Source organism: Macaca mulatta, chromosome 6 (genome assembly GCF_049350105.2).
Source record: "Macaca mulatta isolate MMU2019108-1 chromosome 6, T2T-MMU8v2.0, whole genome shotgun sequence".
Taxonomy (NCBI): Eukaryota; Metazoa; Chordata; class Mammalia; order Primates; family Cercopithecidae; genus Macaca; species Macaca mulatta.
The window spans coordinates 190,605,047-190,624,458 of NC_133411.1; the positions used below are offsets into that span (position 1 = coordinate 190,605,047).

A 19,412-nucleotide genomic window follows, 5' to 3' on the forward strand; every position below is an offset into this window, starting at 1 on the left:
CTTTGGTGACCTAGGTCTTCCCATGTTTACATCAATTTAGTAAGTAGGATGGTTTTAATGTTTTAGGGTATAGGCCAAGCATGGTGGCTCATGCCTACAGTCACAGCTCTTTGGGAAGCCAAGGCAGGAGAATCATTTGAGTCCAGTATTTTGAGTTTTTTTAGGATGCAATTATTATTCAGCAAAGTCCTCTCCCCTGGGTTCAGCAATGCAAGGTCACCTAGCGTACACTATGCATTTGGTATGAGTAGAACTGGACTGAATCAGGAATAAAATGTGTAGCAGAGGCCAGTTCTGCAAAGAAAATTAGGTAATGCAGGTACGATCAGAAGACCATAACCCAGCAGCAAATCTTCCCATTCATTTCAGGAAACCATTTGCCACTAGCTCACCGGAGGAGGCTGATTTAAACCATTCATTTCGGGAAACCATTTGCCACTCGTTCACCGGAAGAAGCTGATTTAAAGCAGCCTTTTGGGGGCTTGGTTGTTCCCGATAGTCACCCAGAGAGCTTTAAACAGCACTGTGGCCCAGGTCCCACTGCAGGGATTCTGCATTCATTTATCTATTGCCTTTTGAGTTTAGGTAACTTTAAAAGCCTCCTGTTGATTCCCATGTGCACCCAGGGGGAACAACTCCTGGTTTCGGGGTGAGAAATGCATTTGCTGTGCGTGCTTTCCATGTGAGCAATGGTGATTTTCCCCATGGCCACTCCTGAGTTTGGGGTCTTAGAAAACACACTTGTCCTGTTAAAAATCAAAAAACAACTTCAAGACACACTCGGCTGTTTGGCTAAAATGCAGCAGAAGAAAATATCCTCTCCACAGATGTATCTGGATGGCACTTGCTTTCAGAGTAAAAGGTGGTTTCAAGCACAATATAGCACTTTTTTCCCCAAAGGTTTTCAAGGTCTTTTACTATCATATCCTTATGAATTACAGGAATAAAAAAATCATAGTTATAAAACTGTCAAATATGGTATTAGGAAAAAAATTGAGGGCATGTCTTCCATGCTCAGGTACCCTGATTAAAATCAGTTAAGACCCATCTGCCCAGTGTGGTGGCTCACACCTGTAATTCCAGCACTTTGAAAGGCAGAGACTGGAGGATCACTTGAGCTCAGGAGTTCAAGACCAACCTGCTCAACATTACAAAACCTCATCTCTGCCAAAAATACAAGTATTAGCCGGTTGTGGTAGGGTGCCCCTGTGGTCCCAGCTACTTGGGAGGCTGAGGTGGGAGAATAGCTGGAGCCCAAAATGTCAAAGCTGCAGTGAGCCACTGCACCCCAGCCAGAATGACAGGGAAAGGGACCTTGTCTCAGAAATAAAAATAAATACAGACCCATTCTTTTAGACACCTTCCTTCTTTTGCATAAAACACGGGGCTTTTGACCTGAAATGTTTTAAGATAAACTGAAAATTCTCCCATGAGCAGGAGCAGTAGATGGGGGTTGCTCACTTCCTGCTCTTTGAGTTGAAGCTTGGCAGAGGTCTGGAGGCTCAAACTGATAAATATATGAATTGCTTTCTTTTCATATGCTGTATTAAGCTATTCTTGCATTGCTATTTAGAAGACTTGCGACTGGGTAATTTATAAGAAAAGAGTCTGACTGGCTCATGGTTCTGCAAGCTGTACAGGAAGCACAGCACCTGTGTCTGCTTCCGGGAAGGTCTGGGGAGCTCACAATCACTCACGGTGAAAGAGGAGTACGCGTCTCACGTGGTAAAACAGAAACAAGAGGCCAGGGCCTCAAGATCACTATATGTATTGAAAATGTCCTAAATTGCCATAAAAACGTTATAATGTAAAATAACCCATTTCAATAAATAATAAATTAAAAAATACAACTGATATCTTTTATGGATTGGGGAAGTGCTAATGAGACAGAATGGCAATTGAAGCCAAAAGATCTGAATTCAGGTAAATAATTTTACTCATATTAGGTTTATGTTAGAGAAAACAATACTTCTGACCATATACTATTTATTGCATTGCAGTATTTCAAAAATATGTACATAATATATAATTAATTTTCTAATGGTATAAAAGTAATCACGTACAACAAATTATTACAATATGGTCTATTGATGGGAAGGGTGTTTCAAATGAAAAAACTTGGAATTTTGCATGAGGTGGTGATAGATGCCATAGAAAATCTGTGTAAAACATTTCAATCATATATGCAACTATGGATATTTCTGCTTTTCAGAAAAATAATTTACTTTAAACATTTAATGCAGACAATTAAAATCACCAAAAAGTTACAGGAATTCACAGAATGCCTAATATATTTGAAAGGAAATTAAGAAAACGTCCAGGAACTGGAAACAAATAAACGTGACAATGTTGACTGATTCCCGAACTCTGCAGGGACCCAGAAACTTCCAGGGAAGCGAGGAAGGCCAGCACCGTGTTGTCGCTCTCCTTGCCAGTTTCCAGAGCAGCCACAGTGGAGACTCCCCCCATGTTGCAGGATGCAGGAAACCATCCTCAGGCCATGAGGCCCTGGATGCGGCTTTGCTCCTGGGTTTCGCTCTGTGTTCTGCGTGGAAGTGAACGCGATCCACACACCTGCGTGTGTGAGACTATCACGGCAACCGCGACACCCACGGGCACGGCCTCCTTCCCGGAAAGAGGGCCCGGAAACCTCAAGACTCTCATGGAGGTTCAGTCCCACACTCCACTCCATCCTTCTCCCTGCTGAAGACGCTTGCGAGGCCCAAGAGCAGCTTCCAGTCCCCGCAGAATTCCTGGAGAGGCGGAGAGAGCCAGCCCCCGAAGCCCGCCCCCCTCCCCCCTCCCCCCTCCCCCCTCACCGTCCGCCCACACCCTCCCCCCTCCGGGGCTTCTCCGGCCCCGCCCATACCCAGGCCACAGTGACCTGGGCCCTGTGGGTCCCGGCTTCCGAGGGCGGGCTTGCCCTGGGCTCCTCCGGCATTCCTGAAGGGGTGGAGCCTGTGGGCCTTTATAAGGGCCGCTGGCCGGCTGGGCCGGCCTCCTGGCCGGACCTGCTCGCCGTGCACAGGCCGACTGAGGGGCACTGGAGCCCGCCGGCCTCTCTCTGCCCGTGTCTGTCCGCGAAATTCCGGCCAGGTCTCCCCGCGATGGCTCTCCCGACACCCGGCGACGGCGCCCTCCCGGCGGGAGCCCGAGGACGAGGACGGCGAAGGAGACTCGTTTGGACCCCGAGCCAGAGGGAGGCCCTGCGAGCCTGCTTTGAGCGGAACCCGTACCCGGGCATCGCCACCAGGGAAGAGCTGGCCCAGGCCATCGGCATTCCGGAGCCCAGGGTCCAGATTTGGTTTCAGAACGAGAGATCGCGCCAGCTGAGGCAGCACCGGCGGGAATCTCGGCCCTGGCCCGGGAAACGCGGCCCGCAAGAAGGCAGGCGAAAGCGGACCGCCGTCACCCGGTCCCAGACCGCCCTGCTCCTGCGAGCCTTCCAGCAGGATCGCTTTCCAGGCATCGCCACCCGGGAAGAACTGGCCAGAGAGACGGGCCTCCCGGAGTCCCGGATTCAGATTTGGTTTCAGAACCGGAGGGCCAGGCACCCAGGCCAGGGTGGCGGGGCACCGGCGCACGCAGGCGGCCCGGGCGACGCGGCCCCCGGCGGGTGTCCCCCCGCTCCCTCGCCGGTCGCCTTCACCCACACCGGGGCGTGGGCAACGGGGCTTCCCGCCCCCCACGTGCCCTGCGCTCCCTGGACTCTCCCACCGGGGGCTTTCGTGGGCCAGGGAGCAGGGGCCGTCGCCCCGCTGCAGCCCAGCCAGGCTGCGCAGGCAGCAGGGATCTCCCATCCCGCCCCGGCAGGCGGGGATTGGGATTTTTCCTACGCTGCCCTGGCGACTCCGGAAGGGGCGCTCTCCCACCCTCAGACTCCCCGGGGGTGGCCTCCGCGCCCGAGCCAATGGCGGGGGGATCGGGACCTGCAGCACCACAGCCTGCCGGGCCCTTGCTCGGTGGGACAGCCTGGGCCCGCTGGAGCTGAGCCGCAGGGCCAGGGTGTGCTGGCGCCGCCCACGTCCCAGGGGAGTCCGTGGTGGGGCTGGGGCCAGGGGCCCCAGGTCGCCGGGGCGGCGTGGGAGCCCCAAGTCGGGGCAGCTCCACCTCCGGGGCCCGCGCCCCCGGAGGCCTCCGCGGGGCAGGAGCAGATGCAAGCCATCCGGGCGCCCTCCCCGCCGCTCCAGGAGCCTGGGCGCTCGTCTGCGCTCCCCTGCAGCCTGCTGGATGAGCTCCTGGAGACCCCCGAGTTTCTGCAGCAGGGGCAACCTTTGCTAGAAACGGAGGCCCCGACGGAGCTGCAGGACGTGGGAGAGCCCGCTTTGCTGGAACCGCTACTCCTCAGCGAGGAGGAGTACCGGGCTCTGCTGGAGGAGCTTTAGGACGCGGGGTTGGGGACGGGATCGGGGGCGGGGCGGTGGCCTCCCTTTCGCGGTGAGCACCTGGCTCGGTGTGGAGAGGCCTGTACTCTTGAGATGTGATTATTATACGGACGGGGGCTTCAATTGGGAGGACTACGCGATTGTCAACTTCTAGAAGTCGAAGATCTCCTGGGTTTAAGAATAGTGGGGGTAATATGTAAGAGTTAAAGATTAGGCCTCCATAGTCCGTGTACTCGTAGGTTCAGTATCATTGGTGTCCGATTGATTGAATAGTAAAGGAGGGGTTATTGACTTCGTCTGTTAAATATAGGATGCGCAGGGATGGAAGGGCAATCAGGACTAAGATAATTGCGGGTAAGATGGCTCAGATAGTTTCTATTTCTTGGGCATCTGTGATACTGGTATTGGTTAGTCTTGTTGTGAGTATTGAGGACAGGGCGTATAAGACTAGGAAGCTGATTAAAGATAGAGCTATAAAAGCATGGTCATGAAAAGTGATTGGTTCTTCTATAACAGGGGATGTGGCATCTTGTAGACCTAGTTGAACTGGGTGAGCCATATAAGATACATAGGGCTTAACCTATAATTTAGCTTTGACAAAGCTACGAAGTAATTTTTCTAATACCTTGTTGAAAAAGTTATAGGGGCTATAGGATTGGCTTGAAACCAGTTTTAGGGGGTTCGACTCTCTCCTTTTTCGTTTAGTTTAATATAGGTTGGTTCTTCATATGTGTGGTGGGGTGGAGGACAGCCATTTAATCACTCTAGGCTAGTGAAGGGTTGTTCGATTAGTAGTACTTTACGTTTTGAGGCAAAGGCTTCTCAGATCATGTAGATTATTAAGATTACTGCTACTAGTGAGATAAAGGAGCCTATAGATGACAGGATATTTCAGGTAGTGTAGGCGTCGGGATAGTCAGAGTAGCGTCGGGGTATCCCGGACAGGCCGAGGAAGTGTTGTGGAAAAAAGGTTAAATTTACGCCTACAAATATAATGATAAAATGGGCTTTGGCACAAGTTTGGTCTAATGTGTAGCCTGAAAATAAAGGGAATCAGTGAATAAAGCCCCCTATAATGGCGAAGACAGCTCCTAATGATAAAAAAAAACGTAGTGAAAGTGGGCGACGACGTAGTATGTGTCGTGTAGTACAATATCTAGGGATGAGTTTGCTAAGATAATGCCGGTTAAACCCCCTACGGTAAATAGAAAAATAAAGCCCAGGGCTCAAAGTATTGCAGGGGATCATTTAATGTTGCCTCCATGAAGTGTGGCAAGCCAGCTAAAGACTTTAACACCGGTGGGGATTGCGATGATTATAGTGGCGGAAGTGAAATAGGCCCGTGTATCTACATCTATGCCAACTGTAAATATATGATGAGCTCATACAATGCAACCTAAAAATCCAGTTGATACTATGGCCCAAACTATGCCCATGTACCCAAACGGTTCCTTTTTCCCAGAGTGGTGAGTTACAATGTGGGAAATTATTCCAAATCCAGGGAGAATAAGGATATAGACTTCGGGGTGACCAAAGAATCAAAATAAGTGCTGGTATAGGATAGGGTCTCCTCCCCCAGCAGGGTCAAAGAAAGTAGTGTTGAGGTTGCGATCCGTTAGTAGCATGGTGATGCCGGAGGCTAAGACTGGCAGAGAGAGGAGTAGAAGGATTGCTGTGATTAAGACTGATCAGACAAATAGGGGGGTTTGATATTGGGCTATTGCAGGGGGTTTTATGTTGATGATGGTGGTGATGAAGTTGATGGCCCCTAAGATAGAGGACATGCCTGCTAGGTGGAGGGAGAAGATGGTTAGGTCTACAGAGGCCCCTGGGTGAGAGAAGTTTCCTGCTAAAGGAGGGTATACCGTTGAACCTGTTCCAGCGCCGGCCTCTACTATGGCTGATGCTATTAGTAGTAGGAAAGAAGGGGGAAGGAGTCAGAAGCTTATATTATTTAGATGAGGAAATGCTATGTCAGGAACGCCAATTATTAGGGGTACTAGTCAATTCCCGAAGCCTGCGATTATGATGGGTATGACTATGAAGAAAATTATGATGAATGCATGGGCCGTTACAATAACGTTGTAAATATGGTCGTTACCTAGTAGATTGCCGGGTTGACCTAGTTCAGCTCGAAGAAGAAGGCTTAGAGCTGTACCTATGATTCCAGCTCATGCACCAAATAGTAGGTATAGAGTCCCAATGTCCTTATGGTTTGTTGAAAAGAGTCAACGGTTGATGAGCATAGGTAGAGATAGAGAGAAGGGAAGGGTAAAGTGGCTGAGTAAGCATTAGGCTGTAAACCTAAAGACAGGGGTCTAGTCCTCCTTTGACCAGCCCGGAGGTGATTTTCACATTGAATTGCAAGTTCAAAGGAGCAGCTTTAAAAGTTTCTGCCGGGGCTTCTCCCGCCTTTTTTCCCTGCGGCGGGAGAAGTGGATCAAAGCCAGTTGATTAGGGTATTTAGCTGTTCACTAAATTTTTGTGGGTTCGAGTCCCGTTGATCTAGTGAGGGCTTAGCTTAATTAAAGGAATTGATTTGCGTTCAATTGATGCAGAGTAGGTGTTTGCAGTCCTTATGTACTTCAGAAATTAAGTATTTTTACTTACTAAGGGCTTTGAAGGCTCTTGGTCTTGTTTAACCTAAATTTCTAGTGGATAGCCAAAATTAGGGCGGAGGTTGGTAGTAAAAGGGTAGAGGCAATGACGAGTGGGGGAATAAGGAGTGTAGGTTTTGTGTTTTCGAATTGCCATATTATTTTTGTGTTGTTGGATGTAGGAAATAGTGTTAGGGAGATGGTATAGATTAGGCGTATAGAGAAATACAGGTTAAGCAGAGTTCTGATAATTATGATAGAGGGGATGAGAAAGTGATTGTTTATTGTGAGTTCTTGAACGGTAATTCATGTAGGTAGGAAGCCGGTTAGAGGGGGTAAGCCCCCTAGGGATAGGAGGGTGGATGCTCTTAGTGGTGCTAGACAGGTTGATTTGTTTCAGGTGTGGGATAGTATGAGGGTGGTGGTGTTTGAGTTTAGGTTGAGGGTCAGGAATATGGTAGTTGTTAGGATGATGTCTATGGTGAAGTAAAGAATTGTGATAGTTGGGTTATATACTAGTGTTCTTATTATTCAGCCTATGTGAGTGATTGAAGAATATCCTAGGATTTTGCGTAATTGTGTTTGGTTGAGACCTCCTCAGCTGCCTACTGTGATAGATAGGGTAGAGAGAGTTAGGAGGATATGGGTGTTGATTGATGGGTGAATTTGGTATATGATTGAGATGGGGGCTAGTATTTGCCATGTAAGGAGGAGTAGGCCAGAAGTTAGGGATGTTCCTTGGGTAACTTCCGGGACTCAAAAGTGGAAGGGGGCTATTCCTAGTTTTATGGCAAGGGCAGCCCAGTGCAGAACACGGTGGTGGTGCTTTCGGTGGTGGTGGGGGTGGGGGTGGGGGTGGGGGTGGGGGTGGTGTGTTTGGGTGTGTGGGTGTGTGGTTGTGTGGGTGTCTTGGGGTGTGTGTGCGTGTGCGCGGGCGCGCGCGCGCGCGCTGTGTTGGGCAGTGGGGTGGGGGATCAAGCGGGGGTCGGGTGGTGGAAAAGCGTGAGAGCTCTGCCGGGGCTGCTCCCAGAGCCTTGGCCGCTGCCCGCACGGCCGCGCATGCGCAGTAGACGGTCCCCCTCCGGGAACCTGGGCCGGCTCTGGAATCCCCGGGATGGATGCTCAGTTCTCCTCGGTGTGGAGTCTCCGGCCGCCGCCGCCGCGCCCAGACCGGGAAGGCAGGAACGCCAGGCTGGTCAGCCCGGAGGGAAAACAGGCCTCTCCACACCGAGCCAGGTGCTCACCGCGAAAGGGAGGCCACCGCCCCGCCCCCGATCCCGTCCCCAACCCCGCGTCCTAAAGCTCCTCCAGCAGAGCCCGGTACTCCTCGTCGCTGAGGAGTAGCGGTTCCAGCAAAGCGGGCTCTCCCACGTCCTGCAGCTCCGTCGGGGCCTCCGTTTCTAGCAAAGGTTGCCCCTGCTGCAGAAACTCGGGGGTCTCCAGGAGCTCATCCAGCAGGCTGCAGGGGAGTGCAGACGAGCGCCCAGGCTCCTGGAGCGGCGGGGAGGGCGCCCGGATGGCTTGCATCTGCTCCTGCCCCGCGGAGGCCTCCGGGGGCGCGGGCCCCGGAGGTGGAGCTGCCCCGACTTGGGGCTCCCACGCCGCCCCGGCGACCTGGGGCCCCTGGCCCCAGCCCCACCACGGACTCCCCTGGGACGTGGGCGGCGCCAGCACACCCTGGCCCTGCGGCTCAGCTCCAGCGGGCCCAGGCTGTCCCACCGAGCAAGGGCCCGGCAGGCTGTGGTGCTGCGGGTCCCGATCCCCCCGCCATTGGCTCGGGCGCGGAGGCCACCCCCGGGGAGTCTGAGGGTGGGAGAGCGCCCCTTCCGGAGTCGCCAGGGCAGCGTAGGAAAAATCCCAATCCCCGCCTGCCGGGGCGGGATGGGAGATCCCTGCTGCCTGCGCAGCCTGGCTGGGCTGCAGCGGGGCGACGGCCCCTGCTCCCTGGCCCACGAAAGCCCCCGGTGGGAGAGTCCAGGGCGCGCAGGGCACGTGGGGGGCGGGAAGCCCCGTTGCCCACGCCCCGGTGTGGGTGAAGGCGACCGGCGAGGGAGCGGGGGGACACCCGCCGGGGGCCGCGTCGCCCGGGCCGCCTGCGTGCGCCGGTGCCCCGCCACCCTGGCCTGGGTGCCTGGCCCTCCGGTTCTGAAACCAAATCTGAATCCGGGACTCCGGGAGGCCCGTCTCTCTGGCCAGTTCTTCCCGGGTGGCGATGCCTGGAAAGCGATCCTGCTGGAAGGCTCGCAGGAGCAGGGCGGTCTGGGACCGGGTGACGGCGGTCCGCTTTCGCCTGCCTTCTTGCGGGCCGCGTTTCCCGGGCCAGGGCCGAGATTCCCGCCGGTGCTGCCTCAGCTGGCGCGATCTCTCGTTCTGAAACCAAATCTGGACCCTGGGCTCCGGAATGCCGATGGCCTGGGCCAGCTCTTCCCTGGTGGCGATGCCCGGGTACGGGTTCCGCTCAAAGCAGGCTCGCAGGGCCTCCCTCTGGCTCGGGGTCCAAACGAGTCTCCTTCGCCGTCCTCGTCCTCGGGCTCCCGCCGGGAGGGCGCCGTCGCCGGGTGTCGGGAGAGCCATCGCGGGGAGACCTGGCCGGAATTTCGCGGACAGACACGGGCAGAGAGAGGCCGGCGGGCTCCAGTGCCCCTCAGTCGGCCCGTGCACGGCGAGCAGGTCCGGCCAGGAGGCCGGCCCAGCCGGCCAGCGGCCCTTATAAAGGCCCACAGGCTCCACCCCTTCAGGAAGGCCGGAGGAGCCCAGGGCAAGCCCGCCCTCGGAAGCCGGGACCCACAGGGCCCAGGTCACTGTGGCCTGGGTATGGGCGGGGCCGGAGAAGCCCCGGAAGTGGGGAGTGGGGTGGGGGGAGTGGTTGATGATGTTTAGGATTGGGTTGGATTTGCGTAGTGGAATCATGGGTGCTTTTGTGGTTGAGGTACAACGATGGTTTTTCGTATCATTGGTTATGGTTGGAGTCCATATGGAAGCAATGACATACGTTTTATTGACATTAAGTGTATTATTGGTTATGGGGTTTGTAGGTTTTTCTCCTAAGCCCTCTCCTATTTATGGGGGTTTAGCGTTAATTGTTAGTGGTGTGATTGGTTGTGTGATTATTTTCAATTGGGGAGGGGTGCTTATATGGGTTTAATGATATTTTTAGTTTATCTGGGGGGTATAATAGTTGTCTTTGGTTATACTACAGCAATGGCCATTGAAGAGTATCCTGAGACATGGGGCTCAGGGCTTGAGGTTCTAGGGGGTCCTTTGGTAGGATTAATGATGGAGGTAGGGCTGGTTTTATGGGTTTTAAGTTTGGATGAAGAAGTGGTGGTGGTTAATTTCAATAATATGGGTAACTGGGTGATTTTTGAGGGGGAGGGGTCGGGGTTAATTCGAGGTGACTGTATTGGTGCGGGTGCCTTGTATGATTACGGGCGTTGGTTAGCGGTGGTTGCTGGTTGAACATTGTTTGTTGGTGTATACATTGTGATTGAGATTACTCGGGGTAATAGGTTATATTATTAGAAGTAGGGTCAGGATAGGGGGGATGAGGAAAGAGAGGAAGTAGAGTTTGATTATGCCTCTCTGGGTGGTTACAGTTGTGGAAGCGGTAATATGTGTTTGTGAGATTATTTCGGGTATAGATTTTTCTAGCCATGTTGAGTCTAATAAGAGGAGGGCTAAGTTTTGACTTATAAGTAGGTTTTGCTAGGGGATCATACGGTGAACCGTGGTGGGGAAGTATCCTAGTATGTTGGAGAATTTGAGTATTTGTGATGGGTTTTTCACTTTTAGTTTGTTGGTTATAAGGGCGAGGTCTAGGGCTGTTAGGAAACCGAGAGCAGTTGCGTCTAGGGCTGAGAGTTTGAGATAGAAGGGTGTTGTTGGCTGGGGGAGTGAGGTAGGGGGGATATTACTGGTGATAAGGAATCCCGTGGTTATACTGCCTATTTAATTGGGTTTAGTAGGGCGGGGTTGTTTTCGTTGATGTTTATTAGGGCTGGGAAGCGGGGTTGTCCTGTTAGGGTAAGGAGAATGGTTCGAGTACTGTAGGCGCTTGTTAGGGAGGTGGCGATGAGAGTGATAAATAGGGCTCAGGCGTTGGTATACGACGTATTTGTGGCTTCGATAATGAGATCTTTGGAGTAGAAGCCTGTGAGGAAAGGCATTCCTGTGAGTGCTAGGTTGCCAATAACTAGGGAAGTTGGGGTGAGGGGCAGTGTTTTAAACAGACCTCCTATTTTTCGAATGTCCTGTTCGTTGTTCAGGTTATGAATAATGGATCCGGAGCACATAAAAAGTATAGCTTTGAAGAAGGCATGGGTGCAGATGTGTAGGAATGCTAGGTATGGTTGGTTAATACCAATGGTGACTATTATTAGGCCTAGTTGACTTGAGGTAGAGAAGGCCACGATTTTTTAAATATCGTTTTGTGCGAGGGCACAGATGGCTGTGAATAGAGTAGTAATGGCTCCCAGGCATAATGTGAGGTTTCGGATTAGTGTATAGTTTTCTATTAAAGGGTGGAAACGGGTGAGTAGGAATACTCCGGCAACAACTATGGTGCTGGAGTGAAGTAGAGCTGAGACTGGAGTTGGGCCTTCTATGGCAGAGGGCAGTCAGGGGTGAAGGCCAGATTGGGCTGATTTTCCTGTTGCTGCTAGGAGAAGGCCTATTAGTGGAAGGAGGTTTGAGTTGGAGTTTAGGGCTAATATCTGTTGGAAGCCTCATGAGTTGTAATGCAGGAGGAATCGTGTCATAGCTAGGATAAGACCAATGTCGCCAATACGGTTGTATAGGACTGCTTGGATGGCTGCTGTGTTGGCGTCCGCTCGAGCGTGTCATCAGCTAATTAGGAGGAAGGACATAATTCCTACGCCTTCCCAACCGATGAAGAGTTGGAAAAGGTTGTTAGCAGTAACTGGAATTAGTATGGCAGCGAGGAAGATAAGGAGATATTTGAAGAGTTGGTTAATGTTTGGATCTGAGCTTATGTACCACAGCGAGGATTCTATAATGGATCAGGTGATGAACAGTGCGATTGGAATAAATATTATGGAAAAGTAATCTAGTTTAAAGCTTAGTGTTAGATCTAATGTCTGGGCTGCTATTCAATGTCAACTTCACATGGTTGTTTCTTGGTTGAAGAAAATGTAGAAAGGTGTTGGAAGAAGGCTAGTAATAAAAGCATATGTTACAGTTGTTTTTACATAATTTGGATATGAGCGTGTTTTGTCAGGGTTGATGAGGGTGGCAAAAATTGGAAGAGTTAGGGAGGCGAGGGTTGTTGTTATAACAGGGGTACACATGATTGTTACTTTTATTTGGAGTTGCACCAATGTTTTTGGCTCCTAAGGCCAATGGATAGCTGTTAGTTATCCTTTAAAAGTTGAGAAAGCCGTAATTTTAAGTACGGAGGCATGGATTAGCAGTCCTTGCAGGTTTTCTCGGTAAATAAGAAGTGATAAGCTTCCATAGTTAGGTTCACAATCTAATGTTTTGATTAAACTATATTTACAGGGAGCAAACCCTAGAATGATATTGGGGTTGAGGGATAGAAGAATGATTGGAGCGAGGTGTATAAATACGAACGTATTTTCTCGTGTGAAGGGGGGTTTTATGTTGATTATATGATGTGTAAGTGTTCCTCGCTGCATTGTGATGAACATGTGGAGAGAGTAGAGGGCTGTAATTAGTATGTTGAGTCCTGTTAGTACAATAGTCATATGGGATCAGGAAAATGAGGCTGCGATTACAAAGAGCTCACCTAGTAGGTTGATAGTGGGGGGTAGGGCAAGATTAGTAAGGTTTGCTGTGAACCATCAAAAGGTTATTAATGGGAGTAGGGTTTGAAGTCCTCGGGACAGTAGTAGGATACGGCTGTGGGTACGTTCATAGTTTGAGTTAGCTAGGCAGAAATAGATGGAGGAGGTGAGTCCATGGGCAATGATAAGGATAAAATTATGATGAATGCATGGGCCGTTACAATAACGTTGTAAATATGGTCGTTACCTAGTAGATTGCCGGGTTGACCTAGTTCAGCTCGAAGAAGAAGGCTTAGAGCTGTACCTATGATTCCAGCTCATGCACCAAATAGTAGGTATAGAGTCCCAATGTCCTTATGGTTTGTTGAAAAGAGTCAACGGTTGATGAGCATAGGTAGAGATAGAGAGAAGGGAAGGGTAAAGTGGCTGAGTAAGCATTAGGCTGTAAACCTAAAGACAGGGGTCTAGTCCTCCTTTGACCAGCCCGGAGGTGATTTTCACATTGAATTGCAAGTTCAAAGGAGCAGCTTTAAAAGTTTCTGCCGGGGCTTCTCCCGCCTTTTTTCCCTGCGGCGGGAGAAGTGGATCAAAGCCAGTTGATTAGGGTATTTAGCTGTTCACTAAATTTTTGTGGGTTCGAGTCCCGTTGATCTAGTGAGGGCTTAGCTTAATTAAAGGAATTGATTTGCGTTCAATTGATGCAGAGTAGGTGTTTGCAGTCCTTATGTACTTCAGAAATTAAGTATTTTTACTTACTAAGGGCTTTGAAGGCTCTTGGTCTTGTTTAACCTAAATTTCTAGTGGATAGCCAAAATTAGGGCGGAGGTTGGTAGTAAAAGGGTAGAGGCAATGACGAGTGGGGGAATAAGGAGTGTAGGTTTTGTGTTTTCGAATTGCCATATTATTTTTGTGTTGTTGGATGTAGGAAATAGTGTTAGGGAGATGGTATAGATTAGGCGTATAGAGAAATACAGGTTAAGCAGAGTTCTGATAATTATGATAGAGGGGATGAGAAAGTGATTGTTTATTGTGAGTTCTTGAACGGTAATTCATGTAGGTAGGAAGCCGGTTAGAGGGGGTAAGCCCCCTAGGGATAGGAGGGTGGATGCTCTTAGTGGTGCTAGACAGGTTGATTTGTTTCAGGTGTGGGATAGTATGAGGGTGGTGGTGTTTGAGTTTAGGTTGAGGGTCAGGAATATGGTAGTTGTTAGGATGATGTCTATGGTGAAGTAAAGAATTGTGATAGTTGGGTTATATACTAGTGTTCTTATTATTCAGCCTATGTGAGTGATTGAAGAATATCCTAGGATTTTGCGTAATTGTGTTTGGTTGAGACCTCCTCAGCTGCCTACTGTGATAGATAGGGTAGAGAGAGTTAGGAGGATATGGGTGTTGATTGATGGGTGAATTTGGTATATGATTGAGATGGGGGCTAGTATTTGCCATGTAAGGAGGAGTAGGCCAGAAGTTAGGGATGTTCCTTGGGTAACTTCCGGGACTCAAAAGTGGAAGGGGGCTATTCCTAGTTTTATGGCAAGGGCAGCCCAGTGCAGAACACGGTGGTGGTGCTTTCGGTGGTGGTGGGGGTGGGGGTGGGGGTGGGGGTGGGGGTGGGGGTGGGGGTGGTGTGTTTGGGTGTGTGGGTGTGTGGTTGTGTGGGTGTCTTGGGGTGTGTGTGCGTGTGCGCGGGCGCGCGCGCGCGCGCGCTGTGTTGGGCAGTGGGGTGGGGGATCAAGCGGGGGTCGGGTGGTGGAAAAGCGTGAGAGCTCTGCCGGGGCTGCTCCCAGAGCCTTGGCCGCTGCCCGCACGGCCGCGCATGCGCAGTAGACGGTCCCCCTCCGGGAACCTGGGCCGGCTCTGGAATCCCCGGGATGGATGCTCAGTTCTCCTCGGTGTGGAGTCTCCGGCCGCCGCCGCCGCGCCCAGACCGGGAAGGCAGGAACGCCAGGCTGGTCAGCCCGGAGGGAAAACAGGCCTCTCCACACCGAGCCAGGTGCTCACCGCGAAAGGGAGGCCACCGCCCCGCCCCCGATCCCGTCCCCAACCCCGCGTCCTAAAGCTCCTCCAGCAGAGCCCGGTACTCCTCGTCGCTGAGGAGTAGCGGTTCCAGCAAAGCGGGCTCTCCCACGTCCTGCAGCTCCGTCGGGGCCTCCGTTTCTAGCAAAGGTTGCCCCTGCTGCAGAAACTCGGGGGTCTCCAGGAGCTCATCCAGCAGGCTGCAGGGGAGTGCAGACGAGCGCCCAGGCTCCTGGAGCGGCGGGGAGGGCGCCCGGATGGCTTGCATCTGCTCCTGCCCCGCGGAGGCCTCCGGGGGCGCGGGCCCCGGAGGTGGAGCTGCCCCGACTTGGGGCTCCCACGCCGCCCCGGCGACCTGGGGCCCCTGGCCCCAGCCCCACCACGGACTCCCCTGGGACGTGGGCGGCGCCAGCACACCCTGGCCCTGCGGCTCAGCTCCAGCGGGCCCAGGCTGTCCCACCGAGCAAGGGCCCGGCAGGCTGTGGTGCTGCGGGTCCCGATCCCCCCGCCATTGGCTCGGGCGCGGAGGCCACCCCCGGGGAGTCTGAGGGTGGGAGAGCGCCCCTTCCGGAGTCGCCAGGGCAGCGTAGGAAAAATCCCAATCCCCGCCTGCCGGGGCGGGATGGGAGATCCCTGCTGCCTGCGCAGCCTGGCTGGGCTGCAGCGGGGCGACGGCCCCTGCTCCCTGGCCCACGAAAGCCCCCGGTGGGAGAGTCCAGGGCGCGCAGGGCACGTGGGGGGCGGGAAGCCCCGTTGCCCACGCCCCGGTGTGGGTGAAGGCGACCGGCGAGGGAGCGGGGGGACACCCGCCGGGGGCCGCGTCGCCCGGGCCGCCTGCGTGCGCCGGTGCCCCGCCACCCTGGCCTGGGTGCCTGGCCCTCCGGTTCTGAAACCAAATCTGAATCCGGGACTCCGGGAGGCCCGTCTCTCTGGCCAGTTCTTCCCGGGTGGCGATGCCTGGAAAGCGATCCTGCTGGAAGGCTCGCAGGAGCAGGGCGGTCTGGGACCGGGTGACGGCGGTCCGCTTTCGCCTGCCTTCTTGCGGGCCGCGTTTCCCGGGCCAGGGCCGAGATTCCCGCCGGTGCTGCCTCAGCTGGCGCGATCTCTCGTTCTGAAACCAAATCTGGACCCTGGGCTCCGGAATGCCGATGGCCTGGGCCAGCTCTTCCCTGGTGGCGATGCCCGGGTACGGGTTCCGCTCAAAGCAGGCTCGCAGGGCCTCCCTCTGGCTCGGGGTCCAAACGAGTCTCCTTCGCCGTCCTCGTCCTCGGGCTCCCGCCGGGAGGGCGCCGTCGCCGGGTGTCGGGAGAGCCATCGCGGGGAGACCTGGCCGGAATTTCGCGGACAGACACGGGCAGAGAGAGGCCGGCGGGCTCCAGTGCCCCTCAGTCGGCCTGTGCACGGCGAGCAGGTCCGGCCAGGAGGCCGGCCCAGCCGGCCAGCGGCCCTTATAAAGGCCCACAGGCTCCACCCCTTCAGGAAGGCCGGAGGAGCCCAGGGCAAGCCCGCCCTCGGAAGCCGGGACCCACAGGGCCCAGGTCACTGTGGCCTGGGTATGGGCGGGGCCGGAGAAGCCCCGGAAGTGGGGAGTGGGGTGGGGGGAGTGGTTGATGATGTTTAGGATTGGGTTGGATTTGCGTAGTGGAATCATGGGTGCTTTTGTGGTTGAGGTACAACGATGGTTTTTCGTATCATTGGTTATGGTTGGAGTCCATATGGAAGCAATGACATACGTTTTATTGACATTAAGTGTATTATTGGTTATGGGGTTTGTAGGTTTTTCTCCTAAGCCCTCTCCTATTTATGGGGGTTTAGCGTTAATTGTTAGTGGTGTGATTGGTTGTGTGATTATTTTCAATTGGGGAGGGGTGCTTATATGGGTTTAATGATATTTTTAGTTTATCTGGGGGGTATAATAGTTGTCTTTGGTTATACTACAGCAATGGCCATTGAAGAGTATCCTGAGACATGGGGCTCAGGGCTTGAGGTTCTAGGGGGTCCTTTGGTAGGATTAATGATGGAGGTAGGGCTGGTTTTATGGGTTTTAAGTTTGGATGAAGAAGTGGTGGTGGTTAATTTCAATAATATGGGTAACTGGGTGATTTTTGAGGGGGAGGGGTCGGGGTTAATTCGAGGTGACTGTATTGGTGCGGGTGCCTTGTATGATTACGGGCGTTGGTTAGCGGTGGTTGCTGGTTGAACATTGTTTGTTGGTGTATACATTGTGATTGAGATTACTCGGGGTAATAGGTTATATTATTAGAAGTAGGGTCAGGATAGGGGGGATGAGGAAAGAGAGGAAGTAGAGTTTGATTATGCCTCTCTGGGTGGTTACAGTTGTGGAAGCGGTAATATGTGTTTGTGAGATTATTTCGGGTATAGATTTTTCTAGCCATGTTGAGTCTAATAAGAGGAGGGCTAAGTTTTGACTTATAAGTAGGTTTTGCTAGGGGATCATACGGTGAACCGTGGTGGGGAAGTATCCTAGTATGTTGGAGAATTTGAGTATTTGTGATGGGTTTTTCACTTTTAGTTTGTTGGTTATAAGGGCGAGGTCTAGGGCTGTTAGGAAACCGAGAGCAGTTGCGTCTAGGGCTGAGAGTTTGAGATAGAAGGGTGTTGTTGGCTGGGGGAGTGAGGTAGGGGGGATATTACTGGTGATAAGGAATCCCGTGGTTATACTGCCTATTTAATTGGGTTTAGTAGGGCGGGGTTGTTTTCGTTGATGTTTATTAGGGCTGGGAAGCGGGGTTGTCCTGTTAGGGTAAGGAGAATGGTTCGAGTACTGTAGGCGCTTGTTAGGGAGGTGGCGATGAGAGTGATAAATAGGGCTCAGGCGTTGGTATACGACGTATTTGTGGCTTCGATAATGAGATCTTTGGAGTAGAAGCCTGTGAGGAAAGGCATTCCTGTGAGTGCTAGGTTGCCAATAACTAGGGAAGTTGGGGTGAGGGGCAGTGTTTTAAACAGACCTCCTATTTTTCGAATGTCCTGTTCGTTGTTCAGGTTATGAATAATGGATCCGGAGCACATAAAAAGTATAGCTTTGAAGAAGGCATGGGTGCAGATGTGTAGGAATGCTAGGTATGGTTGGTTAATACCAATGGTGACTATTATTAGGCCTAGTTGACTTGAGGTAGAGAAGGCCACGATTTTTTAAATATCGTTTTGTGCGAGGGCACAGATGGCTGTGAATAGAGTAGTAATGGCTCCCAGGCATAATGTGAGGTTTCGGATTAGTGTATAGTTTTCTATTAAAGGGTGGAAACGGGTGAGTAGGAATACTCCGGCAACAACTATGGTGCTGGAGTGAAGTAGAGCTGAGACTGGAGTTGGGCCTTCTATGGCAGAGGGCAGTCAGGGGTGAAGGCCAGATTGGGCTGATTTTCCTGTTGCTGCTAGGAGAAGGCCTATTAGTGGAAGGAGGTTTGAGTTGGAGTTTAGGGCTAATATCTGTTGGAAGCCTCATGAGTTGTAATGCAGGAGGAATCGTGTCATAGCTAGGATAAGACCAATGTCGCCAATACGGTTGTATAGGACTGCTTGGATGGCTGCTGTGTTGGCGTCCGCTCGAGCGTGTCATCAGCTAATTAGGAGGAAGGACATAATTCCTACGCCTTCCCAACCGATGAAGAGTTGGAAAAGGTTGTTAGCAGTAACTGGAATTAGTATGGCAGCGAGGAAGATAAGGAGATATTTGAAGAGTTGGTTAATGTTTGGATCTGAGCTTATGTACCACAGCGAGGATTCTATAATGGATCAGGTGATGAACAGTGCGATTGGAATAAATATTATGGAAAAGTAATCTAGTTTAAAGCTTAGTGTTAGATCTAATGTCTGGGCTGCTATTCAATGTCAACTTCACATGGTTGTTTCTTGGTTGAAGAAAATGTAGAAAGGTGTTGGAAGAAGGCTAGTAATAAAAGCATATGTTACAGTTGTTTTTACATAATTTGGATATGAGCGTGTTTTGTCAGGGTTGATGAGGGTGGCAAAAATTGGAAGAGTTAGGGAGGCGAGGGTTGTTGTTATAACAGGGGTACACATGATTGTTACTTTTATTTGGAGTTGCACCAATGTTTTTGGCTCCTAAGGCCAATGGATAGCTGTTAGTTATCCTTTAAAAGTTGAGAAAGCCGTAATTTTAAGTACGGAGGCATGGATTAGCAGTCCTTGCAGGTTTTCTCGGTAAATAAGAAGTGATAAGCTTCCATAGTTAGGTTCACAATCTAATGTTTTGATTAAACTATATTTACAGGGAGCAAACCCTAGAATGATATTGGGGTTGAGGGATAGAAGAATGATTGGAGCGAGGTGTATAAATACGAACGTATTTTCTCGTGTGAAGGGGGGTTTTATGTTGATTATATGATGTGTAAGTGTTCCTCGCTGCATTGTGATGAACATGTGGAGAGAGTAGAGGGCTGTAATTAGTATGTTGAGTCCTGTTAGTACAATAGTCATATGGGATCAGGAAAATGAGGCTGCGATTACAAAGAGCTCACCTAGTAGGTTGATAGTGGGGGGTAGGGCAAGATTAGTAAGGTTTGCTGTGAACCATCAAAAGGTTATTAATGGGAGTAGGGTTTGAAGTCCTCGGGACAGTAGTAGGATACGGCTGTGGGTACGTTCATAGTTTGAGTTAGCTAGGC

The 19,412-nt window shown here is 51.8% G+C and overlaps 3 protein-coding genes across 3 annotated transcripts; 1 reads left to right on the plus strand and 2 right to left on the minus strand.

The window, feature by feature from the left end:
- Positions 1–3,058: 3,058 nt before the first annotated feature.
- On the plus strand, positions 3,059–4,385 carry LOC710545 (double homeobox protein 4C). Its single transcript, XM_015128986.3, has one exon. The coding sequence runs from the start codon at positions 3,108–3,110 to the stop codon at positions 4,383–4,385; it is 1,278 nt and encodes a 425-aa protein (XP_014984472.2). The 5' UTR covers positions 3,059–3,107.
- A 3,893-nt stretch (positions 4,386–8,278) lies between these two features.
- LOC114679054 (double homeobox protein 4C-like) lies at positions 8,279–9,556 on the minus strand. Its single transcript, XM_028850119.2, has one exon. It carries the CDS (start codon positions 9,554–9,556, stop codon positions 8,279–8,281), a length of 1,278 nt encoding a protein of 425 aa, XP_028705952.2.
- A 5,241-nt stretch (positions 9,557–14,797) lies between these two features.
- On the minus strand, positions 14,798–16,075 carry LOC114675755 (double homeobox protein 4C-like). Its single transcript, XM_078004347.1, has one exon. The coding sequence runs from the start codon at positions 16,073–16,075 to the stop codon at positions 14,798–14,800; it is 1,278 nt and encodes a 425-aa protein (XP_077860473.1).
- Between the last annotated feature and the right edge of the window lie 3,337 nt (positions 16,076–19,412).